Genomic DNA, 19,000 nt, shown 5'->3' with positions numbered 1-19,000 from the left:
GGGACAGTAGTCCTTTGGATCAAAGTTACCTAACCACCCCACCCTTTAGGAACTTAAAGGACATTAAGCCATCTAATACAACTGTCTTATTTTATGAACGAGTAAACAGACCTCAAAGAGCTGCTGCAATCTGTTCAAGTTCAACACTACACCTGTTACCAAAAACAGATTCCTGAAACAATTTACAGTGGACCATTCTGCTTCTCTTGACATATGGCCAATGACTTACTGTCAGTCCTGAGCTGGGCCAAGAAGAGCTGCTTATTTCTTCATGTTAAGGTAGATGTTTGATTATTCTGTTCTCAGTTCTCAGTTGTCAAGACTGAAGTCATATTTGATGACCAAATGGAAAGATAGCATCTTCCCCTATGTTTAAGGCAGAAGGGACCCCTGGTATATGGAAGCCCCATCTACTCTACAGAAGAAGAAATGAGAGAAGAGCATCCTAGATCCTGAGTCAGTCAGCCTGACTAGGATCCCAGGAAAACATGCAGCTTCTAGCACAATCCCCAGAGCTCTCTGAGGGAAGTTTCAGAGACATCTGGGAATACCAGTCTCTAAAGTATCCATTGTGGGAAAAACTTGGTTCATGCCCAGTCCCAATCCTCAAACTCTAAATGACTGCTCTGTGACTTTATGAGGTTTGCTTATCCTCTCTGGACTTTGGTTTTCTCAAGTAAATAAACCAGAAAACAAAATATTCTCTCACAATAGAAATATTAGAGTTAAAAATATTTTTTTGTCATTCTAGAGCATATGGAGTGTTATCTTGTGGTTTTAATGAACACTTCCCCAATTCCTAATGATGTTGAAAACATTTTCATGTACCTATTGGTCATTCCTACACATTCTTTATAGAAAGAGTTGACCCATTTTTATTCTTTTAAAAAATATATTTTCATTGATTTCAGAGAGGAAGGGAGAGGGAGAGAGATAGAAACATCGATGATGAGAGAGAATCATTGATTGGCTGCTTCCTGCCCACCCCCTACTGGGGATTGAGTCCATAACCTGGGCATGTGCCCTGACTGGGAATCGAACCATGACCACCCGGTTCATAGGTTGACACTCAATCATTGAGCCACACCAGCTGGGCTGTCTTTATTTTTTTTTAAATCCGCACCTGAGGATATTTTTACCATTGATTTTCAGACAGAGTGGAAGGGGGAAGAAAGGAGAGAGAGAGAGAGAGAGAGAGAGAGAGAGAGAGAGAGAGAGAGAGAGAGAGAAACAGAAACATTGACATGAGAGAGACATATTGGTTGGTTGCCTCCTATAAACACCCCAACTGGGGCAGGGGATCAAATCCACAACCAAAGTATGTGCCCTTGACCGGGAATCAAATCCAAGACCCTTTGGTCTGTGGGCAAACACTCTAACCACTGAGAAAAACTGTTCGGGGCAGGTTGATTGTCTTTTGATAACTATTTGTAGGAATTTTAATTCTGATTTAATAGATATACTCTCTCATTTTCTTTTAGTTTAAGTATTTAAAAAACCAAAAATTTTATCAAGATATTTGACCATTTTCCATTTCCATATATCTTATATTATTTCCTAAAAATGTTTATCGTTTTATTTAAGTGATTCTTCTACGAGTCTCTTTGTTGCAAACCTTTCGAGTCTTTATATATCTAAGAATATTTGTAATATGTCTGCATTTGAATGGCAACTTGCTGGATATAAAATTATGGGTTCAAAGTTGTATCCCTCTTATGCATTAAAAAATTTCAGTGTCTTTTTACATTCAGTGTAGCTATTAAGAAGTCTGATGTGCCCGGCCGGCCGGCATAGGTCAGTGGTTGAGCATCGACCTATGAACCAGGAGGTCATGGTTCGATTCCTGGTCAGGGCACATGCCCAGGTTGTGGGCTCAATCCCCAGTGTGGGGCATGCAGGAGGCAGCCAGTCAATGATTCTCAATCATCATTGATGTTTCTCTCTATCCCTCTCCCTTCCTATCTGAAATCAATATTAAAAAAACTAACAAAAAAAGAAGTCTAATGTGAATATGACTACTGTTCTTTTGTAGGCAAATTTCCCTTTCTGTCAGATATTTGACAACAAAGAATTCCCAAGTTCTTTACCTCAAAGCGGGCAACCCTGAATGAGAAATCGATGTCATTGGCTGGACCAAATCACAATGGCTAATTGCTGAAGATGTGTAATTGAGGCCAGCCATTTCCTGGGGCATCTTCCAATGCCAAAATGACTGCCTGGGGTTTGGCCAATTGTGCTGACCCTTATATTCCATCCTTGATTGGGGATATTCAGTTGAAGGATTAAAAAGTAGCAGCCTTCCAAAGAGCTTGACTAAGTAAAGGGAATAGGGAAGACTTAGAATTTGCTGGTGCTCCCAGGGGAATAACTGCCAGGTATAAGTGTTAGTGATAGTCAGGACTGTCTAGTGCTTCCTGTCCATTGGGGTGCTCAGCAAAGTGATTTATCCATTGTATCATACCACTTTTCCTCAATAATTGATGCCCTCTTCTCCAGTTTTCTATTTGGGGAGACATATGCACTAATGACTGCAGCAGCAGCATGGGCTATTTTTCATGCCACGAATACCCAGTAGAGCAGAGAAAAGATTGGAGATGAGCCTGGGAATGTTGGGGTGGGTGGACATTGCACACCATTTCCATACGTCTAATGGATCCTGTTATTACTTAAGAATCTGAGGGGATTCAATATTCATTTGAGGATCATGAGATATGCAAGCCAATTGGCACATCTTGCAAGAAGTTAAAGGTAATTCTGAGCCAGAATTATAAAGGTGAGGCCCAGATTCTTTCCTTTCTGGTGTCTCTCTCTCCTCTGTCTCCAAATGCAACTGGATCCAGACTTAGGAGCTTAGCAAATAGCAGGAAATATGGGGAGAACCAGTTAGCACACCTTTTCATCTGCTAATTACATAAAATCTTTAATAAATTTGTAATTTTCAATCAAGTCAAATCTTGGACCTCTGTTTCAGTTTCTTACCATGTATTGTTGTTTTTTGAGTTGTTATAGGACATACTTTAAGGGGGATGGACCCAGTTCATGGTGGTAAGCTTCCTCTTCCAGGCAGTCCCAATCTATATCACTAGGATTTGGGGAATCCCCCATCGTTGCTACCTTATTGGCTTTACAGACCCAGGACATATTCTGGTAGCAGGGTAGCCTTTTAGCATTTAAGAGGACCCAGAGTCACTGCTAGTCCTTTTATATTAAGCCAGCAGGGTCATGATGTCCTCTGGCCCCTCAGGAAGAGTCAGGATAAGAAGCCATCAGGGCCACTTTTCATAATTGTTTGTGCCATAAGACAACCATGGTTCCTCTCCCCACCCGATATTCCTCAGAGTCAGGGTCTTTGAATTAATTCCTCCCCCCGCACCAACATCCTCTCACAGAGTAGCAATAGACCTCTTCCCTAGACCAATTCTCAACCTAGCTTTCTGCCCCACATTCTATTCCAGCTCATAACTGTCTTCCTTTCCCTCATGGGTTTCTCCTAGATTATTTTGTTTACCTTAGTTTCTCAAGGACTGTTTTGGTGGGTAGGAACCAGCAGCCTAAGCTAATGACCCTTTTAGCAACAACCTGAAATCCAGAGGCTCAGAGAAGTCAAACAACCCCCTCTCCCCCAAGGTAGCGGGGCCAGAAAACCTTTTGGCCAGGTTTGGAGTCAAAGTTTGCTATATTCTACCTCCTGTCCTGATCTCCTTCTGCCCTAGTTTCCAGCTTTCCGAGGAGATACCCCAGAGCAACCACTACCCTGAGATCAAAGACACTCTCATCCCTGGGCACAAAACTGATCAAATGTAACCCCTCCGCCCCCCACCCTAGTATGCTCTGCACTCCTCCCATGCTCCTTGGTGAGCCTGGCCTAGGGAGCCAGAGTATGAGGCTAGAGCAATTACTTCATGTTTGTCTCTGAGGATCAGCCAGGGGAATCATACTCCAGAGGCTCTGAACCTAGAAATACTCCCGTGACAAGGTGCACAAAGGATGTCTAACACCCATCACTGCAGTCAGGGTTGCTGCTCTCCAGCTGGCTCAATGAAACCAGCCTCACCGGCTCCTTTCAACCTTCTCAACTGCTATCGGCTAAGAAGAACCCTGCATGCTTAAAGCATGATCCTCTGAGACCATAGGCAGAACCCCGGAACAGGGTGGGCTCCTTTGGGGGTGCATGCTGTTTGGGCCAGAGTAATATGGTGAGTGCTGCAAGAAAGGGGCAGGCAGGGTTGTGTTTTCCCTCAGAGACACACAAAGATCGCAGTCAGCATCCCTGTGCACTGTCCCAGACATCCTGAGGTGAGCAGTGGGAACTGAGTCACCTAGGTCTGCCTCCTGCAGAGGAAGAGGTTCAGCTCAGAGGTGGCCGTGATGCAGGGTGTTTAAGGACGTGGAAATGCTGTATTTCCTCTTTGTGACTTTGTGACTTAATTTCATTGAGCCTTGTGTAACTATCTGTGACGTCAGATAACAAAAGCATGCACTACACAGAGCATTTGGTTAGATGCTGCAATGTATAGTGCTTTCGGTTCAGCAAATGGCAGCTCTTTATGCCCATGTGCTATATAGCATGCATGGAAGTAACCTGGAACTCACATCCCCAACCAATACCTACCACTTTGCTTTTGTGTTTTAATCTCTCTGTTTACTTGCTCTCTCTTATCAGCTAAACTGAAGAATAGGGAAGAATTAGGGGAGATCCAGGAGGGAGGGTCTAGGGACATTTATAGTATAATCTACTGAATAAAATATGACTATATCATTGAGGACCCACAAGTGTTACTTTTTGTGCAAGTTTCCTGTATCTCTTTTCTCTTCCTAGAAAGAGTGGTGGCATGGACAGAATTAACCAGTCCAGTGTCACTGAATTCCTCCTCTTGGGTCTCTCTGAGAGCCCAGCGCAGCAGCCTCTCCTATTTGGCATCTTCCTGGGCATGTACCTGGTCACTGTTTTGGGGAACCTGCTCATCATCCTGGCCATCAGCTTTGACCCTCACCTTCACACCCCCATGTACTTCTTCCTGGCCAACCTCTCATTTGCCGATGCCTGCTTTTCTTCCACCACAATCCCCAAGATGCTGGTGAACATCCAGACACATAGTCAGACCATATCATATGGGGGTTGCTTGGCCCAGATGCAGTTTTTCATGACATTTGGGGCATTGGACGACTTCCTCTTGGGGGTGATGGCTTATGATCGCTATGTGGCCATCTGCAAGCCTCTGCACTACTCCACACTCATGAGTCCTCTTGTGTGCGTGCTTTTTCTCATAGCATGCTGGGTTCTCACCATCCTCGCTGCCCTCTTACACACCCTGCTCATGGCTAGGCTTTCTTTCTGTGCAGGCAACACCATCCATCACTTCTTCTGTGACGTGGTCCCTCTGCTGCAGCTCTCTTGCTCAGACACCAGCACCAACCAGGTAGCCTTGTTCACTGTGGCCTCCATGATACTTACTGGCCCTCTCTTCCTGATTATCCTGTCATATGCACACATCATCTCCTCTATCCTTAGGGTCCCATCTGTCTCTGGCAGGCAAAAGGCCTTCTCCACTTGTGGGTCCCACCTCACTGTGGTCTTCTTGTTCTATGGTACAGCAATTGGTGTCTATCTGTGCCCCCCTTCATCACACTCAGGGGGGAAGGACAAGGTTGCAGCTGTATTTTACACAGTGGTGACTCCCATGCTCAACCCCTTCATTTACAGCCTCAGGAACAATGACATGAAGACTGCACTGAGAAGGCTTTTTGGAATTCACAACTCTCTTCCCAGGCACTCTAACCTTGTATCCGTATTTTGACGTTACACTCTGAAGAAACCCTGTGTTTGTGAAGAAATATGATCCTCTATCACATTTACTTAGCTATTAGAGAAGAGTGATCTAGAAATCATTCTCTTAAACCCTCCAAATCCTACAATGTATGTAAGTCAGCATATTTCATAAAGGACATATACTATGATAAATGTTGTCACTATTTCCTTGGTTTGAATGGTGATCTCAGCTAAAGGGGGTAAAGGCCAATTAAAACTTCATTTATTTACTGTCCTAATTAAAGTGTGAATTTTTAAACATGCAACTCAACATTTATTAATCTCTCTCATTTGCCAGATACTGTGTCAGGCAGAGGGAATACTGAATCCACCTCCCCATGTGCTATGTAGTTGCACTTATAGTTGCAGTTAATGACAATATATGTCCAATCGTGATGATTTTTCCATAAAGCTTAATATTTACTTTGTTCCACTTTATTATCTCTCTAAATGTATTATGCCATTTACTATTAGTTCCCTAATTATAATCATCTTGGATATGGTACTATGATGATCAAATTTTACAGATGGGGAAACTATGTTATAAGTGGAAGAGAAGGTTGAAATTTGTTTCTTGTCTGACTCAGGAGTCCACACTCTTACATGCTTGAGTATCCTGCTGCTCAATGCTAATGTTTGTACTAAGAGAAATATTCATATTAAAGCTAATATGTATATGTTGGTGCCTACCATGTACATAGTAGTATCATAGGCCAGGTACTATGCTATACAGTACTGACAAAATGTCCAAATAAGTAAGATACTGTCCATGTTTATACATGGTAGAAACATGTTCTGTTTATTGTTAATCAAATCAGGTAGTGATAGTTTCCATAATAAGTGTTGGAGCACAAAAGGAAGAAAAAAATGTGCCAGGTACAGTTTTACCCATGAGTTGACATTTTATTGAGGTTTAACGTGTGAGCTCATTTGAATTGATGAAGAAAGATTCCATAGGGACAGGCTAGTTACAGAGGGTCATGCTTGTTCTTGGAGCCATTGCAGTCCAACTTTGGAAATGTTTGCAGCTGTTATCTCTCTGAAGGTGGGTCTTGCCTTTCTTTACCAGTTCAGTTTCCATTAAGTCTCTTGGTCAGTTCTGTTCTTTGTGGCTCTCTCTCCCTATTGTCAATGCTTTTGAATCCTAGTTGCAGATTAGTATTTCCTAGGGCTTCAGAACTCTCTAGAGAAGAGATCCTAGTGTCTTTCATAAAAACAAAATGATAAAACTGGTAACTCGAGTGCAACCAGGTTTGAGAATATTGTTGTGGGATTTTCTTCCTGGCAGCAAAAGGACAGATGAAATAAGGTATGAAAATACCTGGTAAATGGTTTACCCTAGTAACAATTAGGAAGACAAAAATTACTGGGGGTGGGGTGGGGGTGGGAATAGAGCGCTGAGAAGTTCCTAAATACTTAATCCTGGCTTGATCCTTTTACACCTAGTTCAGTTTTTAATTCTTTGTCTGCTTTAATTCTCTGTCTCTCCAGAAAAATTCTTGGGACTTGCTATACACTTTCTACCTCTGAATAACATTTATTTCACTATTACGTATTATTTTAACCTAGAGGCCTAGTGCACACATTCATGCACCAGTGGGGGTCCCTCGGCCTGGCCTGTGGGATTGGGCTGAAACCGGCTCTCCGACATCCCCCGAGGGGTCCCGGATTGTGAGAGGGTGCAGGCCAGGCCAAGGGACCCCACCTGTGCATGGTTGGGGCCGGGGAGGGACCACAGGAGGGCTCCAGGGCATGTCCAGCCTGTCTTGCTCAGTCCTGATCGGCCAGAACCTAGCAGCAAGCTAACCTACCAGTCGGAGCGTCTGCCCCTGGTGGTCAGTGCATGTCATAGCGAGCAGTTGAGTGGCCTTAGCATATCATTAGCATATTATGCTTTAACTAGAGGCCCGGTGCACGAAATTCGTGCACGGGTGGGGGTGTCCCTCAGCCCAGCCTGCACCCTCTCCAATCTGGGACCCCTCTCCAATCCCCTACCTGGATCAGGCCTAAACGGGCAGTCGGACATCCCTCTCACAATCCAGAACTGCTGGCTCCCAACTGCTCTCCTGCCTGCCTTCCTGATTGCCCCTAACCGCTTCTGCCTGCCAGCCTGATCACCCCCTAAACACTCCCCTGCCAGCCTGATTGATGCCTAACTGCTCCCTTGCCAGCCTGTTTGCCCCTAACTGCCCTCCCCTGCAGGCCTGGTCACCCCTAACTATCCTCCCCTGCAGACCTGGTCACCCCTAACTGTCCTCCCCTGCAGGCCTGGTCACCCCTAACTGCCCTCCCCTGCAGGCCTGGTCCCCCCCAACTGATCTCCCCTGCAGGCCTGGGTCCCCCCCAACTGCCCTTCCCTGCAGGCCCCTCGCCCCCAACTTTCCTCCTCTGCCGACCTGGTCACCCCTAACTGCCCTCCCCTGCAGGCTTGATCGCCCCCAACTGTCCTCCCTTGCAGGCCTGGTCCCTCCCAACTGCCCTCCTCTGCTGGCCATCTTGCGGTGGCCATCTTGTGTCCACATGGGGGCAGTCACCTTTGACCACATGGGGGCAGCCATCTTGTATGTTGGATTGATGGTCAATTTGCATATTATTCTTTTATTAGGTAGTATAGAGGCCTGGTGCATGGGTGGGGGCCAGCTGGTTTGCCCTGAAGGGTGTCCCGGATCAGGGTGGGGGTTCCCTTGGGGCGTGGGGCGGCCTGGGCGAGGGGCCTGTGGTGGTTTGCAGGCTGGCCATGCCCTCCGGCGACCCAAGTGGAGGCCCTGGTATCTGGGATTTATTTATCTTCTATAATTGAAACTTGGTAGCCTTGAGCGGAGCCAAGCCTCCTGCTCGCTCTGTGGCCGCAGCCATTTTTGTTGGGATTTATTTATCTTCTATAATTGAAACTTTGTAGCCTTAAGCAGAGGCCAAGGCAGGCCAGGGCTGCGGAAACTTGGCTTCCTCCATCGCCAGGGGCAACTCAAGCCTCCTGCTCTCTCCAGCTCCGTGGCTGCTGCCATTTTTGTTGGGATTTATTTATCTTCTATAATTGAAACTTTATAGCCTTAAGCGGAGGCCAAGGCAGGCCAGGGCAGGCAGAAAGCTTGGCTTCCTCCATTGCTGGGGAAACCCAAGCCTCCTGCTCTCTCCGTGGCTGCAGCCATCTTGGTTGGGTTAATTTGCATACTTGCCCCTGATTGGATGGTGGGCGTGGCTTGTGGGTGTAGCGGAGGTATGGTCAATTTGCATATTACTCTTTTATTAGATAGGATTATGTTAACAATAATATCAGCGTAAGGCATTTGTCACTTCCAAAGAGTTTTCAAAAAAAAAAATGTATACACTCTGTAACAGCTGATAGCTCAATTTTGAATATCAAATGCCTTTTAGTAAACACTGCCTTTATAATTATTCAAAGTGTTTGTATACATTTCTTGGGGACACTCTATAGTTCCATTGTATGATTGCTTGTTTAAACCCTGATTCAAGTTTAAAACTGGGTGATGGATCATGATTTTTTTTTTTTTTTCAAAAGCTACCATCAGCTTGCCACATACTATTTTTTATTTTTTTATTATATAATTAAAGCAATACCCTCATTGGCTTCTCATCTACCTCAGCCTTAGAAATACCACAGTGTATTAGCCATTACAACAGATCTCTATAGGAGATCTGGCCTTGTTGCACATTTTGGTATTTGCCATTTCAGTCACATACTTTGATGGTTAAGTGCTGCCTCCTGGGCTTCTGATGCCCCAGGAAACTTTATCCCTGTTGACACCAGAGAGCCAAGCTCCATTTTAGCATTTCCTATCAGTCTGTCCTAGGGAAGAGATCCCCCAGTCAACTTTTCAGTGATTCTGATGACCTCAGAATCACTGAATTCTTTATTGCTGTATTCTTTATTGCTTTAGTGAAGGGAGTATCTTCTGTTCCTTCTTGGGGAACATAGTAGCTGGTGGATTCTCTGGTCTCCTATAATAAATGCATTCTCATATGGCCATGTACCTAAGATTCTGACCTCTTCAGTACTTTACCGAGGGGTTCTAGCATCTGCATTTCATTTATTGTAGGCTGCCATTATTTCCAAGCCTGTCAAGGATCCCAGCTGTGTAGGAGAACTCGTTCTAGGTGTTCCTCATATGAGAAGGCTCCCACATCAAACAAATTTACCCTATCTAGCCTTATGTGCCTTATGTTCCATAACTTTCTTGTCCAGCACCCTGAGGATCCACCTCCACTTGTTATTCATTCCTCCAGTTATTAGTGGGATTTCTTCCAAATATGCCTTCCTTTTGATGAATCAGGTAAATATTTATGTAATCAGGACTGTTGTCCCCTTGTTGGGACTATGCTTAAATCTGTCTCAAGTTATGGATCTAGAGAAATGAGGGAGGGAGGCAGGCATTTTAAGAAGGCAAACATCACCTTGCACATAATCCACCTCAGGGGAGAACTTTTTCATTTATCAAATGCTCCATAACAACTCCAAAATTAGTATTTAGAAAACAACCACCATTTACTTAGTTTTCTTTTCCATGGGTTAGCTGTTTAGATTCAGCTCACCTGGGTAATTCTCTTAGTGGTTTTGGTAGGCTCACTGATGTGTTTGCAGTCAGCAGTCCATCGACTGGGTGACAGTGCTCCTGGAGCCTGGCTGCTTTTAAACTGAAACAGTGGGAGGCATATAGGATCACATGCCTTTCATCATAGGACAGGCTGGCAAAGGCATGTTCACATGTCGCCACTGTTCCAAGAACAGCAAGAAAACAAACATTTTTCAATACCTTGCTTGTGTTAAATTTGCTATTACCCTATTGGCAAAAGGAAGATGTAAGGCCAATCCATATTCTAGGGTTGCAAATTTTACCTCTTTGGAGGAGATACAAAGTCACATCTCAAGGATGCAGAATCAGAGAGAAAGAATTTGTAGCCAGTGCTAAATCTATCACCGAACCTTTTCATGGCAATCAGGCAGTGGGCCCCTACTCTTGTCTGCCAAGGGAAAGTGGAATGCTTCCACCCATCTGTAGGATTTAAAGGAGTATGAGATTCAAATAACTCTATCTAAATGTCCCAATGATAGGTCTCACATTTCCACCTTTTCTCTTTCAGAACCCTTAATTTAGAATAGGAGACCTAGGGCTATGCTCCCCAAATTCTTATGATCAAATTATAAGCCAGATTTTCTTAAAAAAATTTTTTTTCCAATTACAGTTTACATTCAGTATTATTTTGTATTGGTTTCAGGTGTACACCATAGTGGTTAGATAATCATATACTTTACAAAGTGTTCCCCCTGATTATTTCCAGTGCTCACCTGACACCATATAATTATTATAATACTAGAGGCCTGGTGCATGGATTCATGCACGGGGGGGGGGAGGGGTCCTAGCAGTTGGACATCCTCCAAGGGGCTGGGTGCCGCTGCTCGATAGCGCTGCCGCCGGGTCGCGAGAGGCTCCCGCCACCGTAGCTGCATTCGCCAGCCGTGAGCCCGGCTTCTGGCTGAGCAATGCTACCCCTGTGGGAGTGCACTGACCACCAGGGGCAGCTCCTGTGTTGAGCATCTGCCCCCTGGTGGTCAGTGCGTGTCACAGTGACTGGTCGACCGGTCGTTCTGGTCGTTTGGTCATAACGGTTGCTTAGGCTTTTATATATATAGACTATTGACCATATTTCCTATGCTGTGCTTTACATCCATGACTATTTTGTAACTACCAATTTGTACATCTTAATCCCTTAACCTTTTTCACCCTGCCCTGCAACCTCCCTCTCCTCTGGCATCAGACTGTTCTCTGTATCTGTTTCTATTTTGTTTTTTTATATTGTTTTTTAGATTCTACATATAAGTGAAATCATATGATACTTGTTTTTCTCTGACTGCCTTATTTCACTTAGCACATATCCTCTAGGTCCATCCATACTTTTGCAAATGGTAAGATTTCATTCTTTCTTTAAAATATTTTTTAAATTGAATTCAGAGAAGAAGGGAGAGAGAGAGAGAGAGAGAGAGAGAGAGAGAGAGAGAGAGAGAGAGAGAGAGAACATAAATGATGAGAGAGAATCATTGATCGGCTGCCTCCTGTATGCCCCACACTGGGAATTGAGTCAGTAACCGGGCATCTGCCTTGACCAGGAATTGAACTGTGACCTCTTGGTTCATAGGTTGACACTCAACCACTGAACCACACCAGCCAGGCAAGATCTCATTCTAATGACCAAGTAATATTCCATTGTATATATGTAGCACGGCTTTTTTATCCACTTGTCTATTGATGGCATAGTTCTGAAAAATGATGGTTCAATAAAATAAACTTGGTGAGAACCTCAAATAATGTGATCCAAGTACCCTTCTTTCTGATCATGTAGCTTGATACATAAGTCATTTCAGAATATCTACTAGAAATTTGTGTTCAAGCAGAGGGCCTGCTCACTTGAGAGGGATACCAGAATCTCTGTGGCTGTTTACTCTTCCCTCCTCTAGCTTCTTATTTGCCTCGCCTCAACTTCTAGTCATTTGCTGGTATTGGAAGAAGTTGTTGATTGGAATTGTGTGTGTAAACAGTAGGAGGGAAGCAAGAAAAGAGAAAACAAATAATTGAGAGGAGTACGTGGATTTATGCCCATTTAGGCACGGAGTAACCATTAACTGTATGCATTTTGGATCAGATATCTGTGTTCAAATTCTGGCTTTCCTCTTATTAGCTGTGTAACTTCAGGCAAATAATTTAACCTTTTTGAGCCTTTGTTTTCTCTTCTGTATAATGCAAGTATTTACATCAAAGGCATGTGTTGAATATTCCTGAAGATAATGAAGATATACTAGTAAGCATAAGACCTGGAAGAAGTAAATTTACATATTTATATAGATACTAGAAGCCCAATGCACAAAATTAGTGCAAGAGTAGGCCTTCCTTCCCCCGACTGCCGACACCAGTTTCCCTCCGGCACCCAGGACCCAGGCTTCCTTCGCAGAGGGAGGCCCCTCCCACCCACCACAGCCTGCCGGTCAGTGGCCTGGGCCTTCCTCTTTGGGGTGATCGTGGAGCCCCCCAATTGATTGCTCTGTTGGCTGGTGGCCTGGGCCTCCCTCTGCGGGGTGATTATGGGGCGATGGCTGGGCCCCTGACCAATTGCATCACACCCACCTTGGCTGGCTTGGCACCAGTGGGTGTCATAGCATGGTCCCGGATGGTCGTCCAGATGGTCGTTCTGTTGTTTGGCCATTTGGTTGATTTACATATTATGCTTTTATTATATAGGATTTTTCTCCTAACCCTCCTAGAAACACTGCATAATAGAGAATATTTTATTACCTCCTTTTATGTGTGAGGAAATTGTGGCTCAATGAGGTTATTTAATTTGCTCTAGAATGGGAAGCTAGCAAATAGCAGGTGCAGGATTTGGATGTAGGTAATTCCTTCGGCTCAGGAGCCTCCCCAAAGCTCTCTTCATGTCTTTGTTTCTCAAGTTGTAGATGAATGGGTTCAGCATAGGGATCACCACAGCATACATCATAGCTGCAATTCAGTCCTTGTGGGCAGAATCACCAGCAGAGGGAATGAAATATACCCCAATGGCAGACACATAGGACAGGCGAACTGCTGAGAGGTGGGAGCCAGAGGTGGAGAAGGCCTTCCACTTCCCAGTAACTGATGGGACTCTCACAATGGCAGTCACAATGCGGACATAAGAAATGATGATTAGCAAGGGGATCGAGATGGTTAATGCCCCTCCCCAGTACTAGTATATCAGCACACATTGGTTGACATAAGTATTGGAACAAAATAGCTTCAACAGGGGGAGAAGTTCACAAAAGAAGTGAGAGATGATGTTGTCAGTGCAGAAGGATAGTTGAGCCAAGAGAATGGTGTGGGTTAGAGAGTATGAATGAGTGAGGATTAGGGACATGACCATGAGCAGGATACAGCATCTGGGACTCATGACTAAGGTGTAGCGAAGGGGGTGGCAGATAGCCACAAGCCGGTCATATGCCATCACTGCCAGGAGGAAAACATCTAGACCAATGAACCACAGGAAGAAGTAGATCTGAGAGAGGCATGCAGCGTAGGTGATGGTGTGCCTGTGGGCCTGGATGTTCACTAGCATCCTAGGGATCGTGGTAGATGATGAACAAAGGTCAGTGAAGGATATGTTGGCCAGGAAGAAGTACATGAGGGTGTAAAGGTGTGGATCAGATCCAGTGGCCAGGATGATGACAGCATTCCCCATCAGGGTTACCAGGTACATACTCAGGAAGATGCCAAAGAGGAGAGGCTGCTGTCCCTGCTGCTCAGATAGGCCCAGGAGGAATTCAGAGACACAGAATGTGTGGTTTCCTGTTTCATGCCACTGGTGTAACTAAGGGATAACCCGTTCTTGCCCTAATATTGTCTTGATGAAAACACAGGCATAAAATAAAGATGGAATCAATAACTATGCATTATCTCACTGAAGTTTGACTCTATGAGGTAGCTATTATTATGCCAATTTTATGATGAAGGAACTGAGACTTCTAGAAAGAGACAGAGGTAACATTTAAATCTGGAAACTCTGACTTCAGAGCCTTTGACCTTAACCTCTTTACTAATCTGGCTTTGAGGAGGCATCCAAACTAATTCATTTGTTCATTCCACATTCAATGAATACTTACTATGTGCCAGTCCCTGCTGTAAGTACCAGAACAATGGTAACAAATACAGTAAGGTTTCTGAACTCATGTAGATAATATTCAACTCAGAGGAGTCATGCAATAAACACACACACAAACAAAAAGTGCTGAAATAAAAACAAAATATAGTGATGACTAGCAGATTACTTTAAATTTGTCAGCAAAGAACTCATTATGAAGGAATAAATAAGAACAGCTAGCTAAGTAAAGAATTGGGTGGAAGAGTATTTCAGATATAGGGAACAGTAAATACAAATATGGGATGAGCACATGCATTTCGAGAAGCAGAAAGAAGACAAATGTGGCTCAAGTTTGGTGAGCAAAGGAGAGGGATAGGAGAGGAGATTGAAGAGGTGAGCAGGAGCAGGTCACATGTGACCATGGAGTGCAGATTCTCAGTACAGAGACCTATGGGCATGATGGGTGTTTAAGCAGCATATAGTCACCATCTGACTTATGGTATGGAGAGATCATTCTGTTACTGTGGAGAGAAGGATTTCAGGGACAAGAATTCTATTGGGGAGTAGGGAAACACATATGGGATTCAGAGTGAATTTGGGCTATGTTTTAGAAAGTTTAGTGACTTGCCCAAGGAACCATAAGTGGTGGATCTAGGCTCTAGAGAAAAAGGATTCCACTTCTCCATCTGCACCCTTAGAGGTACAAATAGTAAAATTCTCTGAAGTAAACAGGAAAGAATTAGGCCATTTTCTTTATCAACAGGTGCCATTTAAGTGTTATGTAGCTAAAAGAATCAGGGAAGTGATCTCTATAATTCTCAAATGGCAGAATCCTGGGAATGTCCTGGAAACATAGGAGATTAAGAGGGGAGGAGCCAGAGATGTGAATAGTTCTGCGTTATTCCTAGGCAGTGAGAGAATGAAAAAGGCAAAGATTTCAGGGACCATTTGCAGGATCATAGATATAAAAATCATTTATGATATGTTTATAATGTGTCAATGACATCTATCATTTAATCCATACAACCTATATGCCAAGTATATTTACTTTACATTTTCAGATAAGGATACAGAGAGCTCCAAGAAGTTAACTGACCAGCCTAAGATCACATAGCTAATAAGAGGACAAGTCAATATCCAAACTAAGATCTCTCTTCTACCCAACCTGGAGCTTAGTCCATTATGCAATTCCACCTTCTAAAGCAGGCAGACCTTTATTTTCTCATGGGTGCTATAGATATTTATCAACTACTCTGGGAACGTAACTGTGAAGTAGATCCATTCTTAGATGTCTCCACAGTGGGTATAGGGAGCCATGTTTGTAATTTTTCACATATTCAAATACTTATCGATTGCTTATCTTATGCCAGGAATGCCAGTAGGCATGGGATATTTAAAGTTAATCAAAACAGGTACAGTCTCTGTGCTTACAAGCTAATTCGGGAGACTGACAATAAACAAACAAGTAAACATATAGTCAGAAACTCTGATTGGTACTGGAAAGGAGAGATAATGGTGGTATCACTGAGAAACTATAACTGGAGGGCCTAATTTAGATTAGAGCTCAGGAAAAACTTCTTTGAGAAAGTTAAATATAATTTGGGACCTGGATTAGTGACCAGCTATATCAGGAATAGAAGAAAGAAGAGTAGCAACATAAACTTTCTAGCACAGGTGAAGGTCCCAAGATTTATGGGAAAAAGGGTCTGGCTAGTATGAAAAGACCAGTGTAGCTGGAAAATAATGAGCAAGCTGATAAGTTGCATGAAATATGACCTGGGCTCTCTGAACACAGGCGACTGAAACATGGAATCAGCTGATTCAAACTGAGTCAGTTGGGTTGTCTTTTCCAAACTTGGAGTTAGTGATATAGAGTTCAGCCAGTTCTTTTGGGCTCTGAAGATAAAAGTTCATGTAGAAATTGAAGTTCAGGTAGAGTTGAACAGCTTCCTGCCACCACAACCTTGTGTAAACCCTTGTTTACATGGGTCAGACTGTTTTTTTCTTAAGGTTATTTTTCTTGAGGACTTATCCTATAGCCTGTGATTCTATATAACACTTTCAATGACTTTGTTGACACTTAATTACCTGACTTAACTTACTTTTTGCCTCAAATAACAATGATGGTTTCCCCCCCCCCCACCCAGAACCTTGATTAATAAAATATACAATAAAATGTAGATTTAATCCTGGAATAATTATGACACCAGGTCCCTTATACTCATGTGGATAGACAGAAAACTCCTTTAGTCCAAAATGAAATCACAACTGATTTCTAATGCAAAAGGGAAAATTACTTTTATTTTTTAAGTACTTAATTTTCTCCAATAAGCCCTCTGCCTTTCTCCCTGGTAGCAGAGTATATAACATCATCTAGTATCTTTTTGTTGACAGCATGGACTTTCTTAGTGATTCTCTCATAAAGAAGAGAAAGATTGATTTCTATCTTCAGAACAAATTCCAGATAACCAAAGGATAGGTATTGGCTAAAATAAGTTGATATACAATTAAAAATATATTTAAATTTATGATTATAAAAATAATATTTTATTGTGGAAAATATAAGTTAAAAATTGATGTTGAGGAAAAAACAGTGATCATGTATAATTCCATCATCTTGGAATAGCTACTCTTAATATTTTGTTATATTTTTTTCAAGTTTTATTAGATAAAGTTATTTATAAATCTTTTCATTTTGATGGTATAATGTGAGTAGAATGTCTTTTGCTATACTTTGAATAATTACAATGGATGCATAAAACAGTGTACAGATGATGTTTTATTGAATTGTACACTTAAAATCTGTATGGTGACCCAATGTCACCAAGAAATTCAATTAAAAAAAAAGAAGATAAAAAAATAAAAATTGATTGCTTCGAACTGAATAATCTAGTTATACTAAATATTTATCAAAAACAAACAAGAGGAAATAAATTGTATATCAATTCTTTTTATAAAAAGAAAGAGTAATGTTACCTTCAACATTTGAGAAGGATACAAACTGGTCAGTTGCAATGTCAGTGATTACTAACTTCCAGAAGTATTTGTAAACTTGTGAGCACATTGCACATGCTATTAAAAAATGTAGCAAACTTTGTTCTAAACCCAGTGAGATCACTGGGGAAGGTCATGAGACAACCCTGGCATGGTGAGGGGAAATGCCCAAATAAACTGCATACTTCCAAAACAACTTCCAAAAGTTCTGTGTACATATTGAAATCACAGAACTTTTGCTTTGGGCTTGGGCTATCTATAACCAGGGAAAGCCAATCTAGCAGGGCAGGTGTTGATAAAACACTTCCCAACAGGCACATGGACTACACATTTTTTGAGAAAAATCCATTCAGAGCAATGTCACCAACCCATGGCTAAACTTGTGAACGACAGTGTTACTCCTTTGGAGGATGGGCCTGACAGGGCTCAGCAAATGATCAGGTATCCAGACAACTGGAGTGCAACCAAAGAAACTGAGCCAAGTAATCACGGGTGTGTGCAGGCCAACCAAAGCATGCTTCCTCTAGACTAGCAAGAAAGTCTCCAACCCTATTCAAGTTTTGTTTTGGCTCTGGACTGGTTGAGACTAAGCCTGCAGACAAAGAGACTCCATGCCTGGAGCTTAGTGGGGGTGTAGGACATTCTTTGTTTTTCCGCAAAATAAGCTGGGATGCCAAAAGGCAGCTTCCTCAGCTCAAGGTCAGGACAACTCTCTGAGTGAATATTTGGAAAGAGAATAAAATGCTCTTCTGATATCTTTCCTCAGCTACCCACGTACTGACTCACTCATCCATTGCTCCTTAGTAATTTGGTTATAGCTCAAGCCAGGGAAGATGTGTTGCTAGATCCTAGGACAGCTGATTGCCTTTGAGTTGGGATTATAATTTACATGCCATGCTCCCATGGTCACCTTAATTCAGGAGCTATCTATGCAGGTTCTCCAAAATTCACCTCTGATGCATAGGAAGGAAAAGCTAATATCCATTATTCTTGGTCAATTGTAATGCTAAGCAAAATTTAGCATTTCACTTATTTGAAATAAAAAATATATTAGATGTTTTTCAATTTACACAGAAGAAATTGAGGCACAGGAAGTTAAGTAAATTGCCTGAGGCCACACACACTGATAGATACAGCTTTCCCAAATTCTCCTCTTACACAGCTACATCTGAGTCTCACAAATATTTGTAATCCTGTTTATTCTTAAGTACAGCCTGAAAAAAGAGAACCATTTGATCCTTCACTGGATGACAAGTTCGATTAGTTGGACTCATAATACAAACCTGGGGTCACTAAGCTGAGTAGAATTGATTTTTCAGGGAGATGATAATAAAGAGATTAAATAAGAAAGTCACCAAATTTGGTGGGGGCAACAGGAGGCTCTAGACCAGTGGTTCTCAACCTTTCTAATGCCGCGACCCTTTAATACAGTTCCTCGTGTTGTGGTGACCCCCAACCATAAAATTATTTTCGTTGCTACTTCATAACTGTAATTTTGCTATTGTTATGAATCATAATGTAAATATCTGTGTTTTCCAGTGGTCTTAGACTCTATAGCAGTGGTTCTAAACCTGTGGT

At 42.7% G+C, this 19,000-nt stretch overlaps 2 protein-coding genes across 2 annotated transcripts in view; one reads left to right on the top strand and one right to left on the bottom strand.

Moving 5' to 3' along the window:
* LOC307111071 (uncharacterized protein) overlaps positions 1 to 19,000 on the bottom strand; it is a gene marked incomplete at both ends in the record, with an annotated part of 28,071 nt that overhangs the window by 5,621 nt on the left and 3,450 nt on the right. The window lies entirely within an intron of this gene.
* LOC307111285 (olfactory receptor 1N2-like) lies at positions 4,833 to 5,779 on the top strand (the record flags this gene model as incomplete). The annotated part of the gene is given in 2 exon segments (XM_079791071.1): positions 4,833 to 5,754; positions 5,757 to 5,779. Coding segments are annotated over 2 exon segments (945 nt in total).

Source organism: Cnephaeus nilssonii, assembly GCF_951640355.1.
Source record: "Cnephaeus nilssonii genome assembly, chromosome: 14".
Classification (NCBI taxonomy): Eukaryota; Metazoa; Chordata; class Mammalia; order Chiroptera; family Vespertilionidae; genus Cnephaeus; species Cnephaeus nilssonii.
This window is presented reverse-complemented; position numbering and strand designations above follow the sequence as displayed.